Genomic DNA, 21,155 nt, shown 5'->3' on the forward strand with positions numbered 1-21,155 from the left:
TAGCTGCATTACTTTCCCTCACCATTAGCATCAATCTAATCCATCAGCAAATCTTGTTGATTTTCTTTCCAAAATGCATCTCAGATCTACCCACTTTGCCCTATCTTCTTGTTAAGATGACAGAGACTGATCACTGTATCAGTCCTCTACATGTCTCTACAGCCCTACGACCTCTATATCCAAGTGCCCACTGAACATCCTTATATATTCTACAACATGTCCAAAACTGAACTAATCTGCATCCCTGCCTAATCTGACTCTTCCTCCTGTATTCCCCATCTCAATCTAGAACTTTGGAAAACATCCTAGACTACTTCTGCCCCATATCCAAGTAACTACTAAGTGCTAAAGATTATATATTTTTTTAAATAAATTTATTTATTTATATTTTTTATTTTCGTCTGCGTTGGGTCTTCGTTGCTGTGTGTGGGCTTTCTCTAGTTGCAGCGAGCAGGGGCTACTCTTTGTTGTGGTGCGTAGGCTTCTCATTGCGGTGGCTTCTCTTGTGGAGCACGGGTTCTAGGTGTATGGGCTTCAGTAGTTGTGGCTCGCAGGCTCTAGAGCACAGGCTCAGTAGTTGTGGCACATGGGCTTAGTTGCTCCGTGGCATGTGGGATCTTCCCAGACCAGAGCTCAAACCCGTGTCCCCTGCATTGGCAGGCAATCGGATTCTTAACCACTGAGTCACCAGGGTAGTCCAAGATTCTATTTCTTTAACATCGCTTACTTCTGACTCTTCCCTTCCACACTCCTCTGCTACTCCCCTTAGTTCAGGCCCTCATCGTCATCTTTTGCAACTATTGCTAAGAGTCTCAATTGGATCTTCTTGCTATCAGTCAAATAATCCATCTTCACATGCTGTCAAGAGTGATTTTTCCACATGCAAATCTAATCACGTTATTGCTTAATTATCTCAGAGCTCCAAATGACCTAGGGATAAAGTCCCGCTTAATTATCTCAGAGCTCCAAATGACCTAGGGATAAAGTCCAAGTTCCTTGTAATGGCAGTCCACCAAAAACTAGGTCTTGTCTACTTCTCAATGGTTTGACTAACTGCTTGCAATTCCCAGAACATATTAGACGACATTACAGCTTCAGGCCTGAGTCCACTGGTCCTCCTGACCATCACAAACCACATCTTACTATTTCAACTCCCCCCTTTCAAGGCTCAGCTGAAGGGTTACCTACTCTATGAAACTTTTCCCTCCCCCACCAGCCCCTCAGGGAGAAGTGACCACTTTCACTTTTATGCCCCCACTATACTCCAAAAAATTTCTCACACAGAATGAAACACCTTACTGCAGTTGCCTGTGTATACATCTATCTTCCCAACCAAGCTGTAAGCCTCTCAAGGGCCGGTACAACATCTTATCGTCTCTATATTATCAATATCTAGACACAAAATAGGTGATTTAAAAATGCAAGTTCATTAAATGAATGAATCAATGAATCCAGACTTAAACTAAAAGATAATCTAGAAAGAGATTTCAGCAAGGATTGCAGGATACAAGGCTAATATACTGCTTTCCTATATACTAGCAAGGAACAAGTTGAATTTGAAATTAAAAACACAATATCATTTATATTAGCACTTCCCCCATAAAATACTTAAGTATAAATCTAACAAATGTGTACAAGATCTATATGAGGAAAACTACAAAACTCTCATGAACAAAATCAAAGAACTAAATAAATGGAGAGATATTTCATGTTCATGGATACAACAACTCAATATGTCAAGATGTTAGTTCCTCCCAACTTGACCTTCAGGTTCAACACAATCCCAATCAAAATCCCAGCATGTTATTTTGTGGATATCAACAAACTTCTTCTTAAGTTTATACGGAGAGATAAAAGAACCAGAATAGTCAATACTGAAGGAGAAGAGCAAAGTGGGAGGAATGACTGTATTTGACATCAAGACTTACTATAAAGCTACAATAATCAAGACAGTGTGCTATTGATTGGCAGAAGAACAGACAGATACATCAAAGAAACAGAATAGAGAGCCCAGAAACAGACCAACATAAATATAGTCAGGTCATCTTTGACAAAGCAGCAAAAGACAATCTTTCAACAAATGGTGCTGCAACAACTGGACATCCACATGCAAAAAAATAAATCTAGACACAACCTTACACTCTCAACAAAAAAGAACTCAAAATGGATCACAGACCTGAATGTAAAATGCAAAACTATACAACTCCTAGAAGGTAACATTGGAGAAAACCTTGAGTTCGGTGATGACTTTTTAGATGAGGACACCAAAGGCACCATCCATGAAAGAAGGAAGTGGTAAGCTGGACTTAATTAAAATTAAGAATTTCTGCTCTACAAAAGACACTGTTAAGAGAATGAGAAAATAAGCACAGACTGGGAGCAAATATTTGCAAAAGATATCTGATAAAGGACTGTTCTCCAAAACATACAAAGAACTATTAAAACTCAACAATAAGAAAATAAACAACACATTTTAAAAATTAGCCAAAGAGCTTAACAGACACTTAAACAAAGAAGATTTTCAGATGGCAAATAAGCATATGAAAAGGTGCTCCCAAATTACATGTCATCAGGAAATGCCAATCAAAACAAGATACCATGACACACTTATTCAAAAGGCCAAAACCCAGCACACTGACAATACCAAATACTGGCAAGGATGTTGAGCGATAGGAACTCTCTATTCATTAAATAGGATTCAAATAACAAATGCTGGCAAGGATGGGAACTTCCCTGGTAGTCCAGTGGTTAAGAATCCGCCTTCCAATGCAGGGGATGCGGGTCTGATCCCTAGACGGGGAAGTAAGATCCCACATGTCACGGGGCAACCAAGCCCACGCGCTCTAGAGCCAGCACGCCACGACTAGAGAGCCTGCATGCCACAACTACTGAGCCCACGCGCTCTGGAGCCTGTGAGCCACAACTAGAGAAAAGCCCACGCACCGCAAAGAGCCAACACACCACAGTGAAAGATCCCACGTGCCACAACTAAGACCCGATGTAGCCAAATAAATAAATAATTTTAAAAAATGCTGACAAGGATGTGGAAAAAACGAAACCCTAATACACTGTTGGTGGGAATGTAAATTGGTGTAGTCACTGTGGAAAACAGTATGGAAGTTCCTCAAAAAACTAAAAATAGAACTACCAATATGATCCAGCAATTCCACTTCTGGTATATATCTGAAGAAAATGAAAACAATAATTCAAAAAGATACATGCAACCCAATGTTCATATTAGCACTATATACAATAGCCAGGACATGGAAGCAACATATTTCCTAAGTGTCCATCAACAGATGAACGAATAAAGAAGATATTCCATATATACAATGGAATATTACTCAGCCATAAAAAAGAATGAATCTTGCCATTTGCAACAACATGGATGGGCCTGGAGGGTATTATGCTTAGTGAAATAAGTCAGACAGAGAAAGACAAATACTGTATGTTACCACTTATATGTGGAACCTGAAAAATGAAGCAAACAAATACAACAAAACAGAAACAGACTCACAGATATAGCGAACAAACTAGTGGTTACCAGTGGGGAGAGGGAAGGGGGGCGGGGGCAAGATAGCAGTAGCAGGTTAAGAGGTACAAACCACTATGTATAAATAAGCTACAAAGATGTAACATACAGCACAGGGGATACAGCCAATATTTTATAAGAACTTTAAATGGAGTATAATCTATAAAGTATTGAATCACTATGTTGTACACCTGACACTAATACTGTATATCGACTATACTTCAACTAAAAAATAAAATAAAAAAGATTAATAGGCTTCAGAAACAAAAACATCAACAGTAAATTACAGTTCCACTTATTAAGAAAGACAACAAAATCTGAATCATATATAAAATAAATAGGAACTATTCACCAAGTGGGACTACAATTATGAAACATTCAGAAAAGCAAAAAATCTGAATTAAATTCCCTTCTAGATAAAAATATTGGTCGTTAAAACCATGTCACACTAGAATTTAAACATATATATACATATATATATCTCAATATAAATACCCACAAATTAGCAAGCAATGTCAACATAAGCCAATTTAAGTAGAGAAAGTTCTAGAGGCAGCCAATTGTATTCACTTAAAAAGTAAAAGCATTTTCATTTTAGTAAAACTATTAAAAGTCCAAATATTTCATAAACTTAAAATTCCTTTCCACCATTTACAAGTGTTTTCAAATATGAAATTAACAAGGGCTAAACAAATATATTTCTCCTGCAAAGAATTACAAGAAAATTTCTGTAATCTTCTCAACAGTAAATGTCACTTTCAATTAAAAAATAAGTCAAGCTCTATGGGGAGAAGAAAAATGGATGGAGAGAAAGCACACTATCCGACTTCCATCCCCTATATTCATTCATCCCAACTCCAACTGGAGACTTTCACCAGGATAAAGATAAGAAACGACCAGGGCTGTGAAGCTGCCTCTCTGGAAAGTCTAGGGATTTAAGGTACACAGAACACGGCCAAAAGCCGATTTCACAAGTGTGTGAGAGCACACGACTGAAGTCCATCAACTCAGTACCTAGAGCTCTGAGACTAGTTCAATGACAACACTAAACAGCAGGTTGCAATTCAAGTAAGCAAAAGGCAATACTAAGATTATCCTAGAGTTAACTCAAGCAACCCACAAGTTAGGAGATCCTAAAAAGGGGAGGAGAGGCTATTACAAACTTTCTAGAGACCAACGTGGCCATACCTACCAAGAGCACTAACACTTAGCGCACTCTTACTTCTGTGATTCTGCCTCTAAGAAGTTCACCTGAGAAGACACCCACTGCTGAAAACAAAGACTTAACTACTAAGATAGTTATCTCAGGAGTGTATAAAATAGTAAAAACTGGAAAACTAGATATCCGACAATAGTAGGGAAATGGTTCAAGTATAAATATATCACCAGTAGGAAAACTATGTAGCTGTTAAAAAACACAGCACCTAAAATACACAAAATGAGGCTATTTCAGGTTTTTAATGTATGAGAGCTACACAAGCACTCACATGGGGAAAAAAGACATAACGTATCCTCAAATGTAAACAGGGATGGTTATCTCTAGCTGGTGAGATTACATATGTCTTTTCTTTTTTTAACGTTTCCATCATGAATATGTATTTCCCCTGCAGTAATTTCTAACAATAAAATTTCTAAATAATCTTCCATTGATCCTGCTGGTCTCGTGGCCCAAATAAAACTTCATTAAATCTTAATTCTATTCATTTTCTTCATTAATAAAGACAATATACAGGGGAGAAAAAAAAAGAGTGATTTCTTAAACCCACCTAGAAAACAAATAAATAGAAAACAGGACAGTCCTTTAATACGTCCTGGTGCTAAAGAAAGGCAAAGCTTAACTTGCAGTGATTTGTACTTGGATCTGTGAGAAACCAAAAATAAAATGAGAAAGAACACTGACTAGACTCCTCCAGATAATCCAGTGCTGCACGCTCCCTGGGCAGGTGGTGCACACAGCTTCTCCAGACAAGCGTAGGTGCCCCCATTAGGGCAGAGGTTGCTAGGGCATGGGGTGTGGGGGTAACCACGAGCCAAAAGGGTGCCCAGGACGGGGAGGCGTCCTGCAAGGCAGTGGAGAAGAGTTTCAAGAAGGAAGAGGTATCAGCCAAATATTGCTGCAAAGTGACCAAGCGTGAGGAGTACAAAGAAAGGGTCCCTAGGCCCCTCTGTGCTATAAGAAGTACTCAGGCGAGGGCTTCCCTGGTGGCGCAGTGGTTGAGAGTCTGCCTGCCGATGCAAGGAACACGGGTTCGTGCCCCGGTCCGGGAAGATCCCACATGCCGCGGAGCGGCTGAGCCCGTAAGCCATGGCCGCTGAGACTGCGCATCCGGAGCCTGTGCTCCGCAACGGGAGAGGCCAGAGCAGTGAGAGGCCCGCGTACCGCAAAAAAAAAAAAAAGGACTCAGGCGAACCTGTGCTTGCCTAATCACAATTCTCCACCTGGCAAGATCACCCGTGGCCTCCGAAACCTCACTCTGGCAGGGGGCGGAAGTCGGACAGTAAGGAGATGATAACAGGGAAGGGGAAACAGAGGCAACAGCGGAACATCACTGGTTCAAATGGGAGGCAGGAGGGACAGTGGGGCCACAAGAAGTGAGGAAACAAACATATCTGTAAGCAGAGAAGAAGCCAGTAAAAGAGGAAGGCCTCCCAAGGGACCAGTGAAGGCAGAAATGTATAATTTTGCAACTTGATTATAATATTTTATTAGAAAGGAAGTAAATTAACATTCATTATGCCAGATACATGAGTCCTTCGTGTGTCTCTCTCCAGAGCCCACGAACTTTAAAGTGTACCACATAGTGACCTGTCTAAGTTTAAAACTAGAATCTCTGGACAGGATGGGGATTCCACGCTCCCAGATGATATTTCCTAAATAGTTCCTAACTTATTTTAAGATACACTAAACCACTACTTGTGACCCAGATGAAAAAGTTCACTTCACATGAACAACAAAACCACCATTCATCTTATTAAACTGGATTTTCCACCTTAGGCTAAATGAGAAATTCCTTAAAGCTCTCCTATAAAGTCATGCCCTTTTCAAAGTTCTGAAGAGACTAGGAGTCAGAGAAGTGGCAGACCACCACCACAGGGGGACCGAGAGGGGAGGATGAGAGAGGCAAGCTTGCTCTAATACCCACCGCAGGAAATACACTGGTCTTGAGCTAAGAGAGAATAGCAGGAACTCACCTTGATGTGAGAGAGGCCCATTTTGAATGTAAAAATTAAAGTAGCATTTCTCAAATATCCTGTGATGTTTGAGATGTTCAAAGGGCTTTAAGGCTGGGGATTGTAAACCCTGAGCCTAATAAAGAACATTAATGGACGCGATGCTGGATTATCCAAGACTCAGCAGAGATGAGGACACGGGCTGGTATCAGAGAGACCCTGGGCGATCTCAACACCCAACTATCCAGCACTGAGAAACCACCCTCCCTCCCCCACCACACAGCGAGTATAGACGGAAAAGACCCTCAAAGAGGCAAACGCAGAGCAACAAACCCTCAAAGAGGCAAAAGCGGCGCAACAAAGTCGAAAGAGAACTTCAAGGTCTCCACTAAGGTCTCAATGCTAAAGCCAAAGTCTGGGTTTCGGTCCTTTCGTACCCCTCTGCGGCACTGCACACCAAGGACCACACCACCTTCCGGCTTCCGGAACCTCACTCTCCTGGCCACCCTTTCACTTGTCTGGCCACACTTCCTTCTCACTCTTCTCCAAAAGCTGGGGCTCCCCGTGGGCTCCGCGGGGCCTCTGCTCAAGGTGGACACACTCATTCTTGGCTTCCTATCCATTTCACCTACCCCCTCACTCCAGGTGGAAACATCTACCTACCCAACACTCCACGCAGATGACCCACAGGCACCTGAACCATCAAGGCCAAAACTCATCCAAAATCCCCAAATCAGCTCCTCCTTATAAAGAAAGACAGAGCTTTCTACCCAGGGACCCCCGGCACCCATTCTGGACTCTCTCTCCTACAACCCAACAGTTACCCGTCACCAGCCCTGTTGCGCCCATCGCTGCAGTGTCTCTCAACAGCAGCTTCTGCTCCAGCCCCACGGCCTCCTTCAGCCAAACTGAACCCCAAATGTGTCCTGCTTCCGTGCCCTCTCATCTCCGTGACGCCGTTTCTGCACCCTCCTACCTCGGGCAGGGCCTGGCACCGGGAAGGTGCTTACCAGTAACGTCTCACATTAACCGCCCACTTCTGTGAACGAGGCACGCTCTTCTAAGAGTTCTGCACATGTTTCATATGGTCCAACATCTGCATTTTACAGATGAGAAAATTCAGGCGTAAGGAAGTTACCTGAGCTGCCCAAAGTCCTAAGCGAACCTGGATTCACATCCGACCGGCCTCCAGAGCCCGTGCACTAACCACCAAGTGCTCTACTGCCTCCCAGTGAACGTGATGAGTCTGAATAACGAGTCGACCCCGTCAAATGAGACAAACACTGAAGAGTATCCATACAATTTTGTCATTAAAATATCAATAGTGATGTAAGCAGAAGCCTCTCTCATTAGGGGCTAAGAAAAGGGTATCAGTTTTAATAGCCACTATTTAAATGTGCTGTGGGCCAGGCCCCATGCCAAGTGCTTTACGTACATCATATGTTCTAATCCTCACAACACTACTAAGTAGATATTACTATCCTCATTTTACCGAAGAGGAAAGTGAGTCAAAAGAGGTTAAGTACTTTATACAAGGTTATACTGCAAAGAAGTGGAAGTAATTAAGACTCTGACTTAATTCATCTGACCCCAAGCTGTGCCGTCAATCACAATACCAGGATTGATAAGTAGGTTTCGAGTCCAATGCCAGATAGAAAAAAAAAAAAAAATTCACATGCCATGGATAGTGTATTTTAGTCACCGACTTCAATATAAGCACAACTAAAATGGATTTTTCTGAGGTTACCTTATTTCCCATCTCTTCAGTAAGGCAACTCCCACCTCAGCACCCTCATCAGGGTATAAAGCAAAGACAAGTGGAATCTCCTGCCCATGGTTTCTTGTTTGTTAATCTAATACAACTCACAGTACAGAGAGACTTACAAAAACTTGTTTCACGCAACAAGTTTAAATGATCAAAAGAGAAATTATAACAGAAAGCATAAAGTTTTAGTTGCTAAACGTGCATTTTAGGCAACAACGGTACTCAAAGACAAAAGGAAAAGGAACAACATGGGCTGATAATAATTTCATGGACTTATTTCCATGAAATTTGGACTTATTTCCAAAATTCAGACTTTGGCTGTATTTCTACTCACTTACAACTAATTAATACATCGCTCCATTTTCAAAATCATGATATAAAATCGTGGGAACTTCCAACATGTTCCTTCTCTCCTTTTAACAAATAAGTTCGTTCATCTTAGTCCCGAAATTGAAAGTAATTTGTCTCTTTTTTCTTAGTTTTTTTAATTGCTGACCTACTTAAAAACCAAATTAAAGGTATCCCCATATTAAGATGTAATGATCTGGGGTTTAATTAACAGATACTTAAGAAAACAAATCATGAGTGATGACAAGATTAAACGAACACTAAAAGCTCAATATGAAGCTATAACATCCAAACTCAGTGTAAAGACTGGGAGATGTTCTGAAAACAGCATTTTTAAACAAACAGCACAAAAGTCCAAATGACAAATGACAGCCCTTTACAAACTATCATCACCAAACATTGTTCTATAGTCCCCAGGACTACACTTAGGTATATAATTGAACACAGAACGAGCTGTAGACCTCTGGTCAAATTTATTTTCTGTATGGAAAAGATAATTTAAGGATTTCTATGTTTATCAGAACAAATCCTACACGGAAATTCCATTTGGGTTTTCCATAAAAACCCTATCTTTCCTCCATTTCCTTTTTTTTCATTTTAATTGGAATGTCGTAGTGAAAAAAAATTTTAATTCTAAAGCCCTCTTACATGGCAATATTATTTGACAAAAACATCCCATAGATCTGCCATGCCTATTAGGACCACCCTTTCTCAAACACTTGTCTATAACAAGGAGGAGATAGAGCAGTGGGTAGAGGGGGAAGAAGAGTCAAAAAGAAGCATGAAAAAGTTAACATGGTCCTGAGCACGTTTAGAGAAAAGCTAGAGTTGAAGCCAGGGAGGTCCTAGGACTAATCATAACGTTCCAGGGCGATTTACATGGCGTCCCGTTTTAACAGCTTCAAAGGTTCTTCAACAACTGAGTAATAGAAACAAACAGCATCTCTGTGAAGTGAACTAGATGTCATTAAAAACCCTCAGGAGGGGCTTCCCTGGTGGCGCAGTGGTTGAGAATCTGCCTGCCAATGCAGGGGACACGGGTTCGAGCCCTGGTCTGGGAAGATCCCACATGCCGCGGAGCAACGAGGCCCGTGAGCCACAACTACAGAGCCTGTGCGTCTGGAGCTTGTGCTCCGCAGCAAGAGAGGCCACGATAGTGAGAGGCCCGCGCACCGCGATGAGGAGTGGCCCCCACTCGCCGCAACTGGGGAAAGCCCTCACACAGAAACGAAGACCCAACACAGCAAAAATGGATAAATAAATAAATAAATTTAAAAAAAAAAAAAAAAAAAAAAAAAAAAAACCCCTCAGGAGATGGCTAAGAGCCTGCCATTTAACACTTGGCTGCAGCCAGAGTAGCAGAGATGGTACTAGAGCTGTGCTCCTGCACACTAAACACAGGCACTGAAACAACTTGCAGACAGCAAATTTAATTTCCTGATTGTTAACACCAGACAGGAATTACAATCAGCCTCTTTTTCATTGTCTTTAAAGTAAGTTAAGCACTGCTTTGTGTCATTGGCTGTTTAACGGAACAAGACAAACTCTAAATTGAAAACAATTCTCTAGAACCCAGAAATCCACCAGAAGCCAGATTGGGTAGCATGTGTTTTCTGTCTTAGGAAAGCACTTAACCCTTAACCAGCTGCCTCTGTCAATACTTCTAGGCATCTACTGCCCAGTTCCTAGACTAGGTGCCCTTCCACCAACTGGCCCGATCTTTTTCACTTCCCAGCTAATTCTGAATGACCCAAATCCTCCCAATCCTTCGAGGTCCACCTCAAAAGTTACTTCCTTTATGAAGCCTTTTTTGATCCTAATCAGAAGAAAATCCTTAATAGCTGGTACCTCCATATGACACTTAAGTCCTGACACATCTTACAGCCTATTGCCTTCTCTAATTAAGTTCCTTGCGGGCAGAAACTGTATTTGCACTTAGGTGTGTCTCGCCTCCCTGCAGTAGCTGCAGCTACGGCCCCAGCAAATCAGGTGCGCTCAGTCAGCATCTGTGACCTTAGTACCCAGAGGCCAGTGGCAGCCCTGATTCCAGTCCATCTCAATTAGGTCACAGAAATTCTTCCCGGACCTTTACTAGGAAGTCAACCCACTGCCTCCTTACTCCCAGAGAGTAAATAGGCTTGGAGTCATGAAGTATGACTGCACAACGGGTCCATTTCCTTTGAGAATCCTGAAATGAAATGACGGAGCAGGAAGGTGCGCACACCAGCAAGCACTGATGGTGCATTCATCTACACATGGGATACAAATGCTCAGACTCCAAGCTGACCAAAACGAGGGCCATAGGGACAAACCAACAGTCATCACCAACCCTGGAGCTCTGCCTCCTGCCACCTCCCAGAGCGGGCTCACCTGAGTCAGGAAAGTAGCAATTCAGGAGCTTTCCTACTTTCAAGCAGACAGCAAAGAAGCTCATCATTCAACACTCAGCCAAGGCTGTCATCTGCTAGTTGAGAATTAAACTACAGACGTCGGATTTTTCAACAAAGGCCCCCTCACCAGCTGTCCACCGGTTATGGTGTTTACACAATTCAAAACAGCACAACAGGCGTAGATTTATTCCGGGTGGTGCCTATCAAGGGAAGTACAACTATGTGCCACTAGATTATCTTGACGCCACACAATTTAGTTTATTAAAATATGAGTGAAGATGATAATCCACCCCACCTCTGGAAACTTAGCAAGCTTGACACAAAAAATACCACTGTTTCATTTCAAGTGTCGGCACATACGCAAGTCTCTCCCTCCCATCTTCTTTCTGAGATGTGTATCCTTTGCAAACGGAGGAGTAACGCAAACACAACCCAAACTCAAAAGTGGCGAACTACCAACACGTTCCCCGTGCCAAACCCAAATTATCCAGGCCTCTGCTCCAGACGTAGGAAGCCCCACCATCTCGAGGGCGGCCAGGGAACTCCGGCTCCGGGGACGCGAGTGGACAACCACCAGTGGCGGGCGACCAGGCCGAGGCCACAGCGCAGGCCAGACCCGGGCCAACCCCCACCGGCGGCTGGGGCAGGGGCTGGAGCCCGAGACCTGAGGAGGAAACCCGACCAGCTCGTCCCCTCGCGGCCACGGGTCAGCCGCGGCCGAGCCCCGACCCCGGGCCGCCCGCCCCGGCTCACCCCGCCCCGGTGGGCAGCGGCGCGCCCCGGGCCCGGCCGGGCCAGCTGCTCGCCGGACGCCCGCGGCCGCTCGGAGCTCACTCGCGGCGGCGCGCGGCGGGCCCGGGGCCGCTCGGCACCATCCTCCCCGCCGCGCCGGGGGCAGCGTCCGGCTCCGCGGGGCCGACGCGAGGACCAGAAGCCAGTCGGGCTCGCGCCGCCGCGACACGGGTTGGTGTCCGGGTCCGGCAGTCGTAGTTTCCGGGTAGAAAAAAACACCACCGCCAACGCCGCCTTAACCCCCGACACCTGGCGTCCGACGGCGGCGCGGCCGGGACAAGACTCCTCAGTCGCGGGTGGCGGAGACCACGCCTCCTGGCTGGGTCACGTGAGGGGGCTTGAGCGTGTGTACGTGGGCTGCGTGCGTGCGGGCGTTGACAGCGGGACGTCGTTTTGTGTGTCTTTGTGAGTGGGGTGTTGTGAGAGTGACTGTGCAGAGTGTGCGTGTGTGGTGCACGTTTGTGGATCTGTGCGTCTCAGTGTGCATTATGTACAAGGCCGTGGCTGGTGCACATACGTGGATCTCTGTGAATCTGTGCGCGAGTTTAGTGTCTGGTGTGAGTGCAAGATGTGTGCGTGTGTGTGTGTTTCTCTGCTCCTGTATTAATCACTGCTGATGAAAGTATCGCTTGGTACAATCAAAATTATGAAATAATTTTGTAAAATGATTTAAAATAATTTTGTAAAATAAATTTGGCTTGCCCGGTAAACTTGAAGATACACATCATCTCTGGAGAATATGTGTGACCCTGGAGAAACACTTTGCGTATCTGCACAAGTAAACCAAATAATGTTTATAGCGTCACTATTTGTACACACGAAGAACTGAGGGAAAAAACAAACGCCCATACAGTCAAATGTAAACCTAGACTTAGGTATATTCATAAATAATCAAATACAAAAGAGCTGTGAAAATAATTGAAAACAGCTGACACAACAAGGGGGCTCAACCTCAGGGAGCAAATCACAAAATGATTCATTGCAGCATAATTCCATTATATAAAATTCCAAAACATGCTAATCTCATGGACATATTGTTTAGAGATGCATACATAATTGGTAGAACTCTGACAAGCACCATGAGAAAAGATGCACAAACTTCATGTTAAGTGTTAAAATGATGGAATTGGGGAGGAGCACACAGGGCACTTCAAAGGTAATGGAAATGTTCCCTATCTTAAAAAGGCTCATGGGTACACAGCTATTTAATGAATTTAAGTTACTGTTTATATCTTACCTGTAACTTAAAATTTTAATTTTGTATCTACTAGATAGCTAAGAAAAACAAAAAACGGGGAGGAGGGATAAATTGGGAGATTGGGATCGACATATACACACTACTATATATAAAATAGGGGTTTCCCTGGTGGCGCAGTGGTTGAGAGTCCGCCTGCCGATGCAGGGCACACGGGTTCGTGCCCCGTTCCGGGAAGATCCCACATGCCATGGAGCGGCTGGGCCCGTGAGCCATGGCCGCTGAGCCTGCACGTCCGGAGCCTGTGCTCCGCAACGGGAGAGGCCACAACAGTGAGAGGCCCACGTACGGCAAAAAAAACCCCAAAAAACAAACAAAAAAACCAGACAACTAATAAGGACCTGCTGTACAGCACAGGGAACGCTTCTCAATACTCTGTAATGACGTACATGAGAAAAGAATTTTAAAAAGAGTGGATAAACGTAAATGTATAACTGATTCACTTTGCTGTTCAGCAGAAACTAACACAACATTGTAAATCAACTATACTCCAATAAAAATTAATTAAAAACAAAAATAATTAAAAAGAAGAAAAACACTGATTCACCATTGAGCTAGAAAGTTGTTGAGTGTCCAGAAGATGGCCTGTCACGTGACAAAGGCAGCAGAAGTTGCTAAGTATCCTAAAATAAGTCAAACCGAGATGTCGATGTGAAGTCATTCAAGAGTCATGAAAGAGAATGACTGTAGCCCAAAACATATATATATATATATATATATATATATATATATTTTTTTTTTTTTTTTTTTTTTTTTTTTTTTTTTTGCGGTACGCGGGCCTCTCACTGCTCTGGCCTCTCCCGTTGCGGAGCACAGGCTCCGGACGTGCAGGCTCAGCGGCCATGGCTCACGGGCCCAGCTGCTCCATGGCATGTGGGATCTTCCCGGATCGGGGCACGAACCCGTGTCCCCTGCATCGGCAGGTGGACTCTCAACCACTGCACCACCAGGGAAGCCCCAAAACATATATTTTTGACAAAGGTATTAATAGCTTTCAGCTGGCTTTCAAAAGAAGCTGCTTAACTTGCAGTAGAAAGTAATTAAACCAAAGATAAAATTTCTATCCTCAAGATTATACCCTCAACCTTAAAGTTGTCGAAGCAAATCCAAATTATGTGGAGGCTTTGACAAGCATGCCAATACAAGTAGTGAACAACTGCAAGTGGCCAAGGGTCATTTAAATCAGTTGGTGAATATGGATTAAACTTAAACTTGGATTGTGAAGGTGAAGAGCAGTGTGGTGGGTCATTGTGTCAGGATAAATATATGCTGTCATAAATTAAGAATAAGTCTTCTCAATTCTGTGCATCAAAGTCCAAATAGAAATTAAAAGTTTTTGGAATTCCCTGGTGGTCCAGTGGTTAGGACTCTACCCTTCCACTGCAGAGGGCACAGGTTCGATCCCTGGTCAGGGAACTAAGATCCTACAAGGCACGTGGAGTGGCCAAAAAAAAAAAGCTAAAAAAGAAAAGAAATAAAAAATTTTAACTCCACTATTTTCACACTTATGTAATTTTTTATTACATAATTTATATGTAATTTATTATGCACACTTATGTAATTTTTTTCTGAAAAGCTGTTATTGAATCAATGAATGTCTTACACTCAATGAAATAAATCAATAAATATTTGTTGAATAAGTGAAAGAACAGTAAACATTTCATAAAAGAAGAAATATGAATTCCAACAGATAGAAAAAGATGTCATTGGTAATAGCGATGAGGGACTCACTGACTATAAGCAGATAGCTTGCTGGGAGGGAGGGTATTCCACAGCTGAAAGGAGAGCAGGAGGCTCTGGTCGGAGGTGGGATTTAGGGTCTAGTCCTGGCTTTGCTGCTCACTGCCTGGATACCCTTGAGCAAGTCACAAACACTCTGAACCTCATGCTCTTCATTCCTAAGGTGGAGATGATAATATCACCTTATTCAAGTTGGTAAAAATCCTCCAAACGTTCTGTACACTGTAAAGCGCCACCCAAAGATAAGTTATGTGCTATGAGAGTTAATTGTGGTGGGACCAGAGCTAAGCTGAGCTGTTTTGTGAAAGTTCAGGCAGGGTCCCAACCCCTGGTCATCATACTGATTATAATAGTGTTGCTTTGTAACCCTTGGGTTCAAGGAGCTTCAGAATTGTTTATGTCAGATTTTCAGCATTATTTATTGATAATAATCAGACTGATGATTTACACCTGGTCTCAGTGAGACCCCACAAGAGGCCCTGCAATTGAGGAATGTAGCAGGATTATGCCTATGTGACCAGCAAGATCTTTTTTAAAGGACTCCACTTTGGGCTCCCTATTCCAAGGTGTTCCATGCACATGTTGATGGTTTGGAATCTAAGAGAGAAAGTGAGTCTGTCTTGGCTCTTACAAGAAACGGATAGTAGGACCTGGCCTTTCCAGACCTCTTGCTATGAAACAGCCTTTGGCTATGATGCATGTTCTTACTTTAATACTGTTGCTATACTGGGTTTTTTTTTTCCCTGTAATAAATTGTAGCATTGTCATTTAGGGTCCTGTGAGTTTTTTGAGCAACCGAACCCTGTTAAACCCTTCTTAATTGCCACTATTCCTGCAGCTGGTGTCAGAAGTAGGATTTACTGAAAACCCCGACTCATTCTTTACTCAAAATATGGCTAAGGCATTATTTAAAAAGAAAAAGGATGACTCTGATAAAGCGGATGAAAATGAACAAGCTACCCTTGGTTTGAAGTAGCACAGACTGAAATGAGATACTTATTAATAATAAAACATTCTAGTGAAATCTGGAAATGAAAGAATCTGAACTTCAGGAGCTAGAATGATGAATCAGAAGGGAAATGCAAACCGACGTCAGGGCGGCTAAAAATTCAGTTCCGTGGTTGCTGCTTCGAGCAGTAGCAAAATGTGAGCAAGTTCAGAATCTCCATGGGTTGAGCTATGCCCTCTCTGGCTTGCACTATAATTTTTGATAATAAGCGAAGCCTGTGACACCCATGACAACTAAGAAGATAATTCAAGTGGGGCAAGATGACGATGGAGGGCAGGAAACCATGGAAATAAGGGATTATTCAGGGAAGGAATGGAGTCATTTTGTAGATCATTACAGACATCATCCTGATAAACCTTTGTTGAAACGACTCCTGAGAAATTTAGAACAAGGGGCAGTGTCTCTTCTTTGAACACTGTTGACCAGAGGGGGAATATTTGGGCCACCCCCCATTCTCTGTTGGCTAAAACCTTTGTGAGGATGGTTTATGGGGAAGCCCCGTAGATTAACAGAATAGATTAAGAGAAGGGTCCATCATACATATCCAAAGAAAGACAATTTTACTGCTCCTCCCTTTGTCCACACATACTGAAGCTGCAGAAGCACTGCAGGTGCAGGCAGAATTGGGCTATCTATATAATTGTAGACCAAATCACCTGGGCTAAGACCAAAACCATAATGGAAGGAATCCCACTGGCATTAGCACCATGTATGACTTTGCTATTGAGACCACAAGAGAATGTAAAAGAGGCAACCTCAAATTCTTTATCCCAATGACCACATAGGGAATTTCAAAATTAAAAAAAAAAGTTAGATGGTGTAGGCACTTTGGAAAACAGACTGGCAGTTCCTCAAAATGTTAAACATAGAGTTCATATCTGACCCTGCAATTCCACTCCTAGAGACTCAGCAGAATGGAAAACCTGTCGACACAAAAATGTGTACACAAATGTTCACAACAGCATCATCATAGCCAAAAAGTGGAAAAAGCCCAATGTTTACCAGCTGATGAATGGATAAACAAAATGTGCTATCTCCATGTAATGGAACATTATTCACCCATAGAGGGTTAGGAAGTATAGATACATGGCATAATACAGATGAATCTTGAAAACATATTAAGTGAAAGAAGCCAGTAACAAAAGACCACATATTATATGATTCCATTGACATGAAATGTCCAGAACAAGCAAATCTATGGAGACAGAAACTAGATTAAAAGTTGCCTAAGGTGGGAGGCGACTGGAGGGTGATAACTAAAGGGGAGTTCCTTTGGGGGCAATGAAAATGTTAAAAAATTAACTGTGGTAATGGTTGCACAACTCTGTGAATATACTGAAAACCACTGAACTGTACACCTTAATTGGATGATTGTATGGTATATGAACTATATCTCCCTAAAACTGTTTTTAAAAAGATTAGGACTGGACTTCCCTGGTGGCGCAGTGGTTAAGAATCCTCCTGTCAACGCAGGGGATACAGGTTCGAGCCCTGCTCCGGGAAGATCCCACATGCCGCGGAGCAATTAAGCCCATGTGCCACAACTACTGAGCCTGCGCTCTAGAGCCCACATGCCACAACTATTGAGCCCACGTGCCACAACTACTGAAGCCTGCGCACCTAGAGCCCGTGCTCCGCAACAAGAGAAGCCACGACAATGAGAAGCCCATGCACCACAATGAAGAGCAGCCCCTGCTCGCCGCAACTAGAGAAAGCCCATGCACAGCAACGAAGACCCAACACAGCCAAAAATAATTAATTAATTAATTAATTAATTAAAAATAAATTAAAAGATTAGGACTTTACAAAAGAAAGAAAATCAAAACAAGAAATGGAGTAAGTTTTCAGGCTCTAATCATGGGAAAATCCTCAGACAGTTAATGTTTAAATGAAAATAAAATAGGAAGAAATTGACAGAGTGCCATCGAAACCTTGAGAGAAATGTTATGGGAATCTGAGTTTCCCACAACTGTCTCCTCAAAGCCCCTAGGATGTAAAATCCCAAGGCTTAGAGAAATTTCAGAAAGAAAAAGTTTCCAATGAGCCTACAGCATTGAGTTCCAAAATACCCACTTTTAATATAAAGGCAGTAGTTCTTTGTCCCATACTTGCAAATTTTCCTTAAGATCGAGATTATTTCAAATTTTAAAATAATTGACGGGGCTTCCTTGGTGGCGCAGTGGTTGAGAGTCCACCTGCCGATGCAGGGGACACGGGTTCGTGCCCCGGTCCGGGAAGATCCCACATGCCGTGGAGCGGCTGGGCCCGTGAGCCATGGCCGCTGGGCCTGCGCATCCGGAGCCTGTGCTCCGCAACAGGCGAGGCCACAGCAGTGAGAGGCCCACGTACCGCAAAAAGAAAAAAAAAAAAAATTGACATTTCTTATTAAAAAAAAAATCAAGGCCATGATGGAAGAAGATTGACATAAAGGCTGGGGTCTCTTAACTCCCTGTGGGGTTCCTAAGGCCTTTACCCATGTGTGGGTGAAATGACCAGGGGTGGAAGAATAAGTTTTCTAATTCTATTGGGCACAGGAGCAGCTGCAGTACTGCCTAGGCCTGCTCATGAGCCCCTTAGGGGCAACAGAATTAATCTAGGGGGCTATGAGGATGCTACTGAGAGTGATCAAAATTGAAGTCTGGTTAAAAGTTGGAATATGTGATTTTTTTTTTAATGTACACTGTGGTGGTGTCTCCCTTACCCACTATGATCTTATAGTGGAACTGGGGTGGGGGGAGCCATGATAGAGAAATCTTCATAGGAGTCTTCCCTGCTGTACCCAGTTTTCTTTTTCAATATTAGACCTGTAGTCTTTGCACTGGAACTACAGTTAAGGGCTCCAGAGGCTGGAATATTTCCTGACTAGATACCACGTCTATTAATTTGGACCTAACTGCAGGAATTCCAAAGGGATTGATGGGACTGATGGTCCATTCCCCACACCCTGCCACGTTGGAGATGACTGTTGAAATGCCTAGTGGATGGGATAGTTGTATTTCTCTGCACTTATCCAATCAGAACCTTGAGATGACAAGAAGCAGAGGCCCTTCTGTGTTTCGTCCTGTTGCTGCCACCCATACAACTTGCCCAGTGGGAAACCAGAGGGTCCTGCTTCAGAGGGGGAAAACAAGTGGATTGAAATTAATGATATATGGAAGAAGATGAGATTGCTGCTGAGGGAGAGGGAGAGAATAAATTGCTGTTAATCTGATGACTTGTGAGAAGCTTAGAGCAAGAGAATAAATATGGTCTCTTAGTTCTCACTCCCAGGATCCTTGGGGCAAAGACCTGTTTACCAAAACCTCTTCCAACAAGCGATCTAACCGCTGTGAAACACAGTTTGGCCTCAGAAAGTTAAACATAGAATTATCGTATGATCCAGCAATTCTCCTCCTAGGTACACATCCAGAAGAATTAAAAGCAGGAATTAAACAGATACTTGTATATCAATATTCATCACACCATTATCTGCAAGAGCCAAAATGCAGGAACAACCTAAATGTCTACCAACGGATGAATAAAGAAAATGATATATACATACAATGGAATATAATCTTAAAAAGGAATGAAGTGCTGACACGTGCTACAACACGATGAGCCTTGAAAACATTATGGTCAATGAAATAAGCCAGACACACAAGAATACGTACTGCATGATTTCACTTACATGAAGCCACTAGGATAGGCAAATTGATTAAGACAGAGAGTAGAATAGAGGTCGCTAGGGGCCCCCGCGGGGGTGGGGAGTGAGGAGTTACTGTTTGATGGGTACAGAGTTTCTGCTTGGGATGATGAACAAGTTCTAGAAATGGGTAGTGGTGATGGCTGCACAGCACTGTGAATGTACTTTAATGCCACTGAATTATACACTGGAAAATGGTCAATTGTATGTTATGTATACATTCCACCAAATTAAAAAGACAAGTGAGCTGACAGCATCTGGTACCTCGTGAACTGCTGGGGTGGTCTGCGTCCTCACAACGGAGGCACAGGCGGGAGGCCTGACTGTGTGACCATCTGGACCAGGACAAGTGTGGCTATGCCTGTGAGTTCCCATCTCCTCTGTGTAGGTTAGTACGCTAGATCTGTGTTGGGAAGCAGCCTGTGGGAACATTTCCCTGGTTAAACTCAGAGTATACCAATCAGTGATGATCTGAACGAACACTGCATGGTCACTCTGTAAACCTAAAACTGTCCTTTAAAAAAAAGTTTATTTAAAAAATTGTGTGGGCAATAGCCCGGAGCTGGAAACAACCTAAGTGTCCATCATCGGATGAATGGATAAAGAAGATGTGGCACATATATACAATGGAATATTACTCAGCCATAAAAAGAAACGAAACTGAGCTATTTGTAATGAGGTGGATAGACCTAGAGTCTGTCATACAGAGTGAAGTTAGTCAGAAAGAGAAAGACAAATACCGTATGCTAACACATATATACGGAATTTAAAAAAAAAATGTCATGAAGAACCTAGGGGCAAAACGGGAATGAAGACGCAGACCTACTTGAGAATGGACTTGAGGATATGGGGAGGGGGAAGGGTGGGCTGTGACAAGGCGAAAGAGAGGCATGGACGTGTATACACTACCAAACGTAAGGTAGATAGATAGTGGGAAGCAGCCGCAGAGCACAGGGAGATCAGCTCGGTGCTTTGTGACCGCCTGGAGGGGTGGGATGGGGAGGGTGGGAGGGAGGGAGATGCATGAGGGAAGGGATGTGGGAACAGATGTATATGTATGACTGATTCACTTTGTTATAAAGCAGAAACTAATTTAAAAAATAAATAAATAAACTTTAAAAAAAAAAAATTGTGTGGGTATTGGGACTTCCCTGGTGGTCCAGTGGCTAAGACTCCGTGCTCCCAATGCAGGGGGCATGGGTTCGATCCCTGGTCGGGGAACTAGATCCCACATGCCACAACTAAGAGTTCGCATGCCGCAACTAAAGATCCTACGTGCTGCAACTAAGACCTGGTGCAGCCGAATACATAAATAAATATTTCAAAAATAAAAATAAAAATTTGTGTGGGTATTAATTGTGTTGATGAAGGTTTAAGAAAAGTACCAAAATATAAAGGTAGAAGGTTATCCGCTACAGGACCCATCTGTCATTATGTGTAAAAATAGCTCTCTCGTTGTGGATGGAAAAAA

At 43.0% G+C, this 21,155-nt stretch overlaps 1 protein-coding gene across 7 annotated transcripts in view; it reads right to left on the reverse strand.

Moving 5' to 3' along the window:
- LOC308628803 (rab5 GDP/GTP exchange factor) overlaps positions 1–21,155 on the reverse strand; it is a 119,350-nt gene that overhangs the window by 20,216 nt on the left and 77,979 nt on the right. Inside the window, exon 1 of one of the 7 annotated variants that reach the window (XM_081256107.1) lies at positions 11,960–12,238. The exons of 4 other annotated variants lie outside the window; for them this stretch is intronic. Coding sequence is in view for 1 of the 3 variants with exons in the window: in XM_081256113.1 (XP_081112239.1) it covers positions 11,727–11,729 (3 nt within the window). In the remaining 2 variants the exon portion in view is untranslated. Of the gene's footprint in view, positions 1–11,726; positions 11,844–11,959; positions 12,239–21,155 lie in introns of those variants that run through there. 2 more of the 7 variants (XM_081256115.1, XM_081256113.1) reach the window with 2 other exon arrangements.

Source organism: Mesoplodon bidens (genome assembly GCF_964165515.1).
Source record: "Mesoplodon bidens genome assembly, chromosome: 15".
Lineage (NCBI taxonomy): Eukaryota > Metazoa > Chordata > Mammalia > Artiodactyla > Ziphiidae > Mesoplodon > Mesoplodon bidens.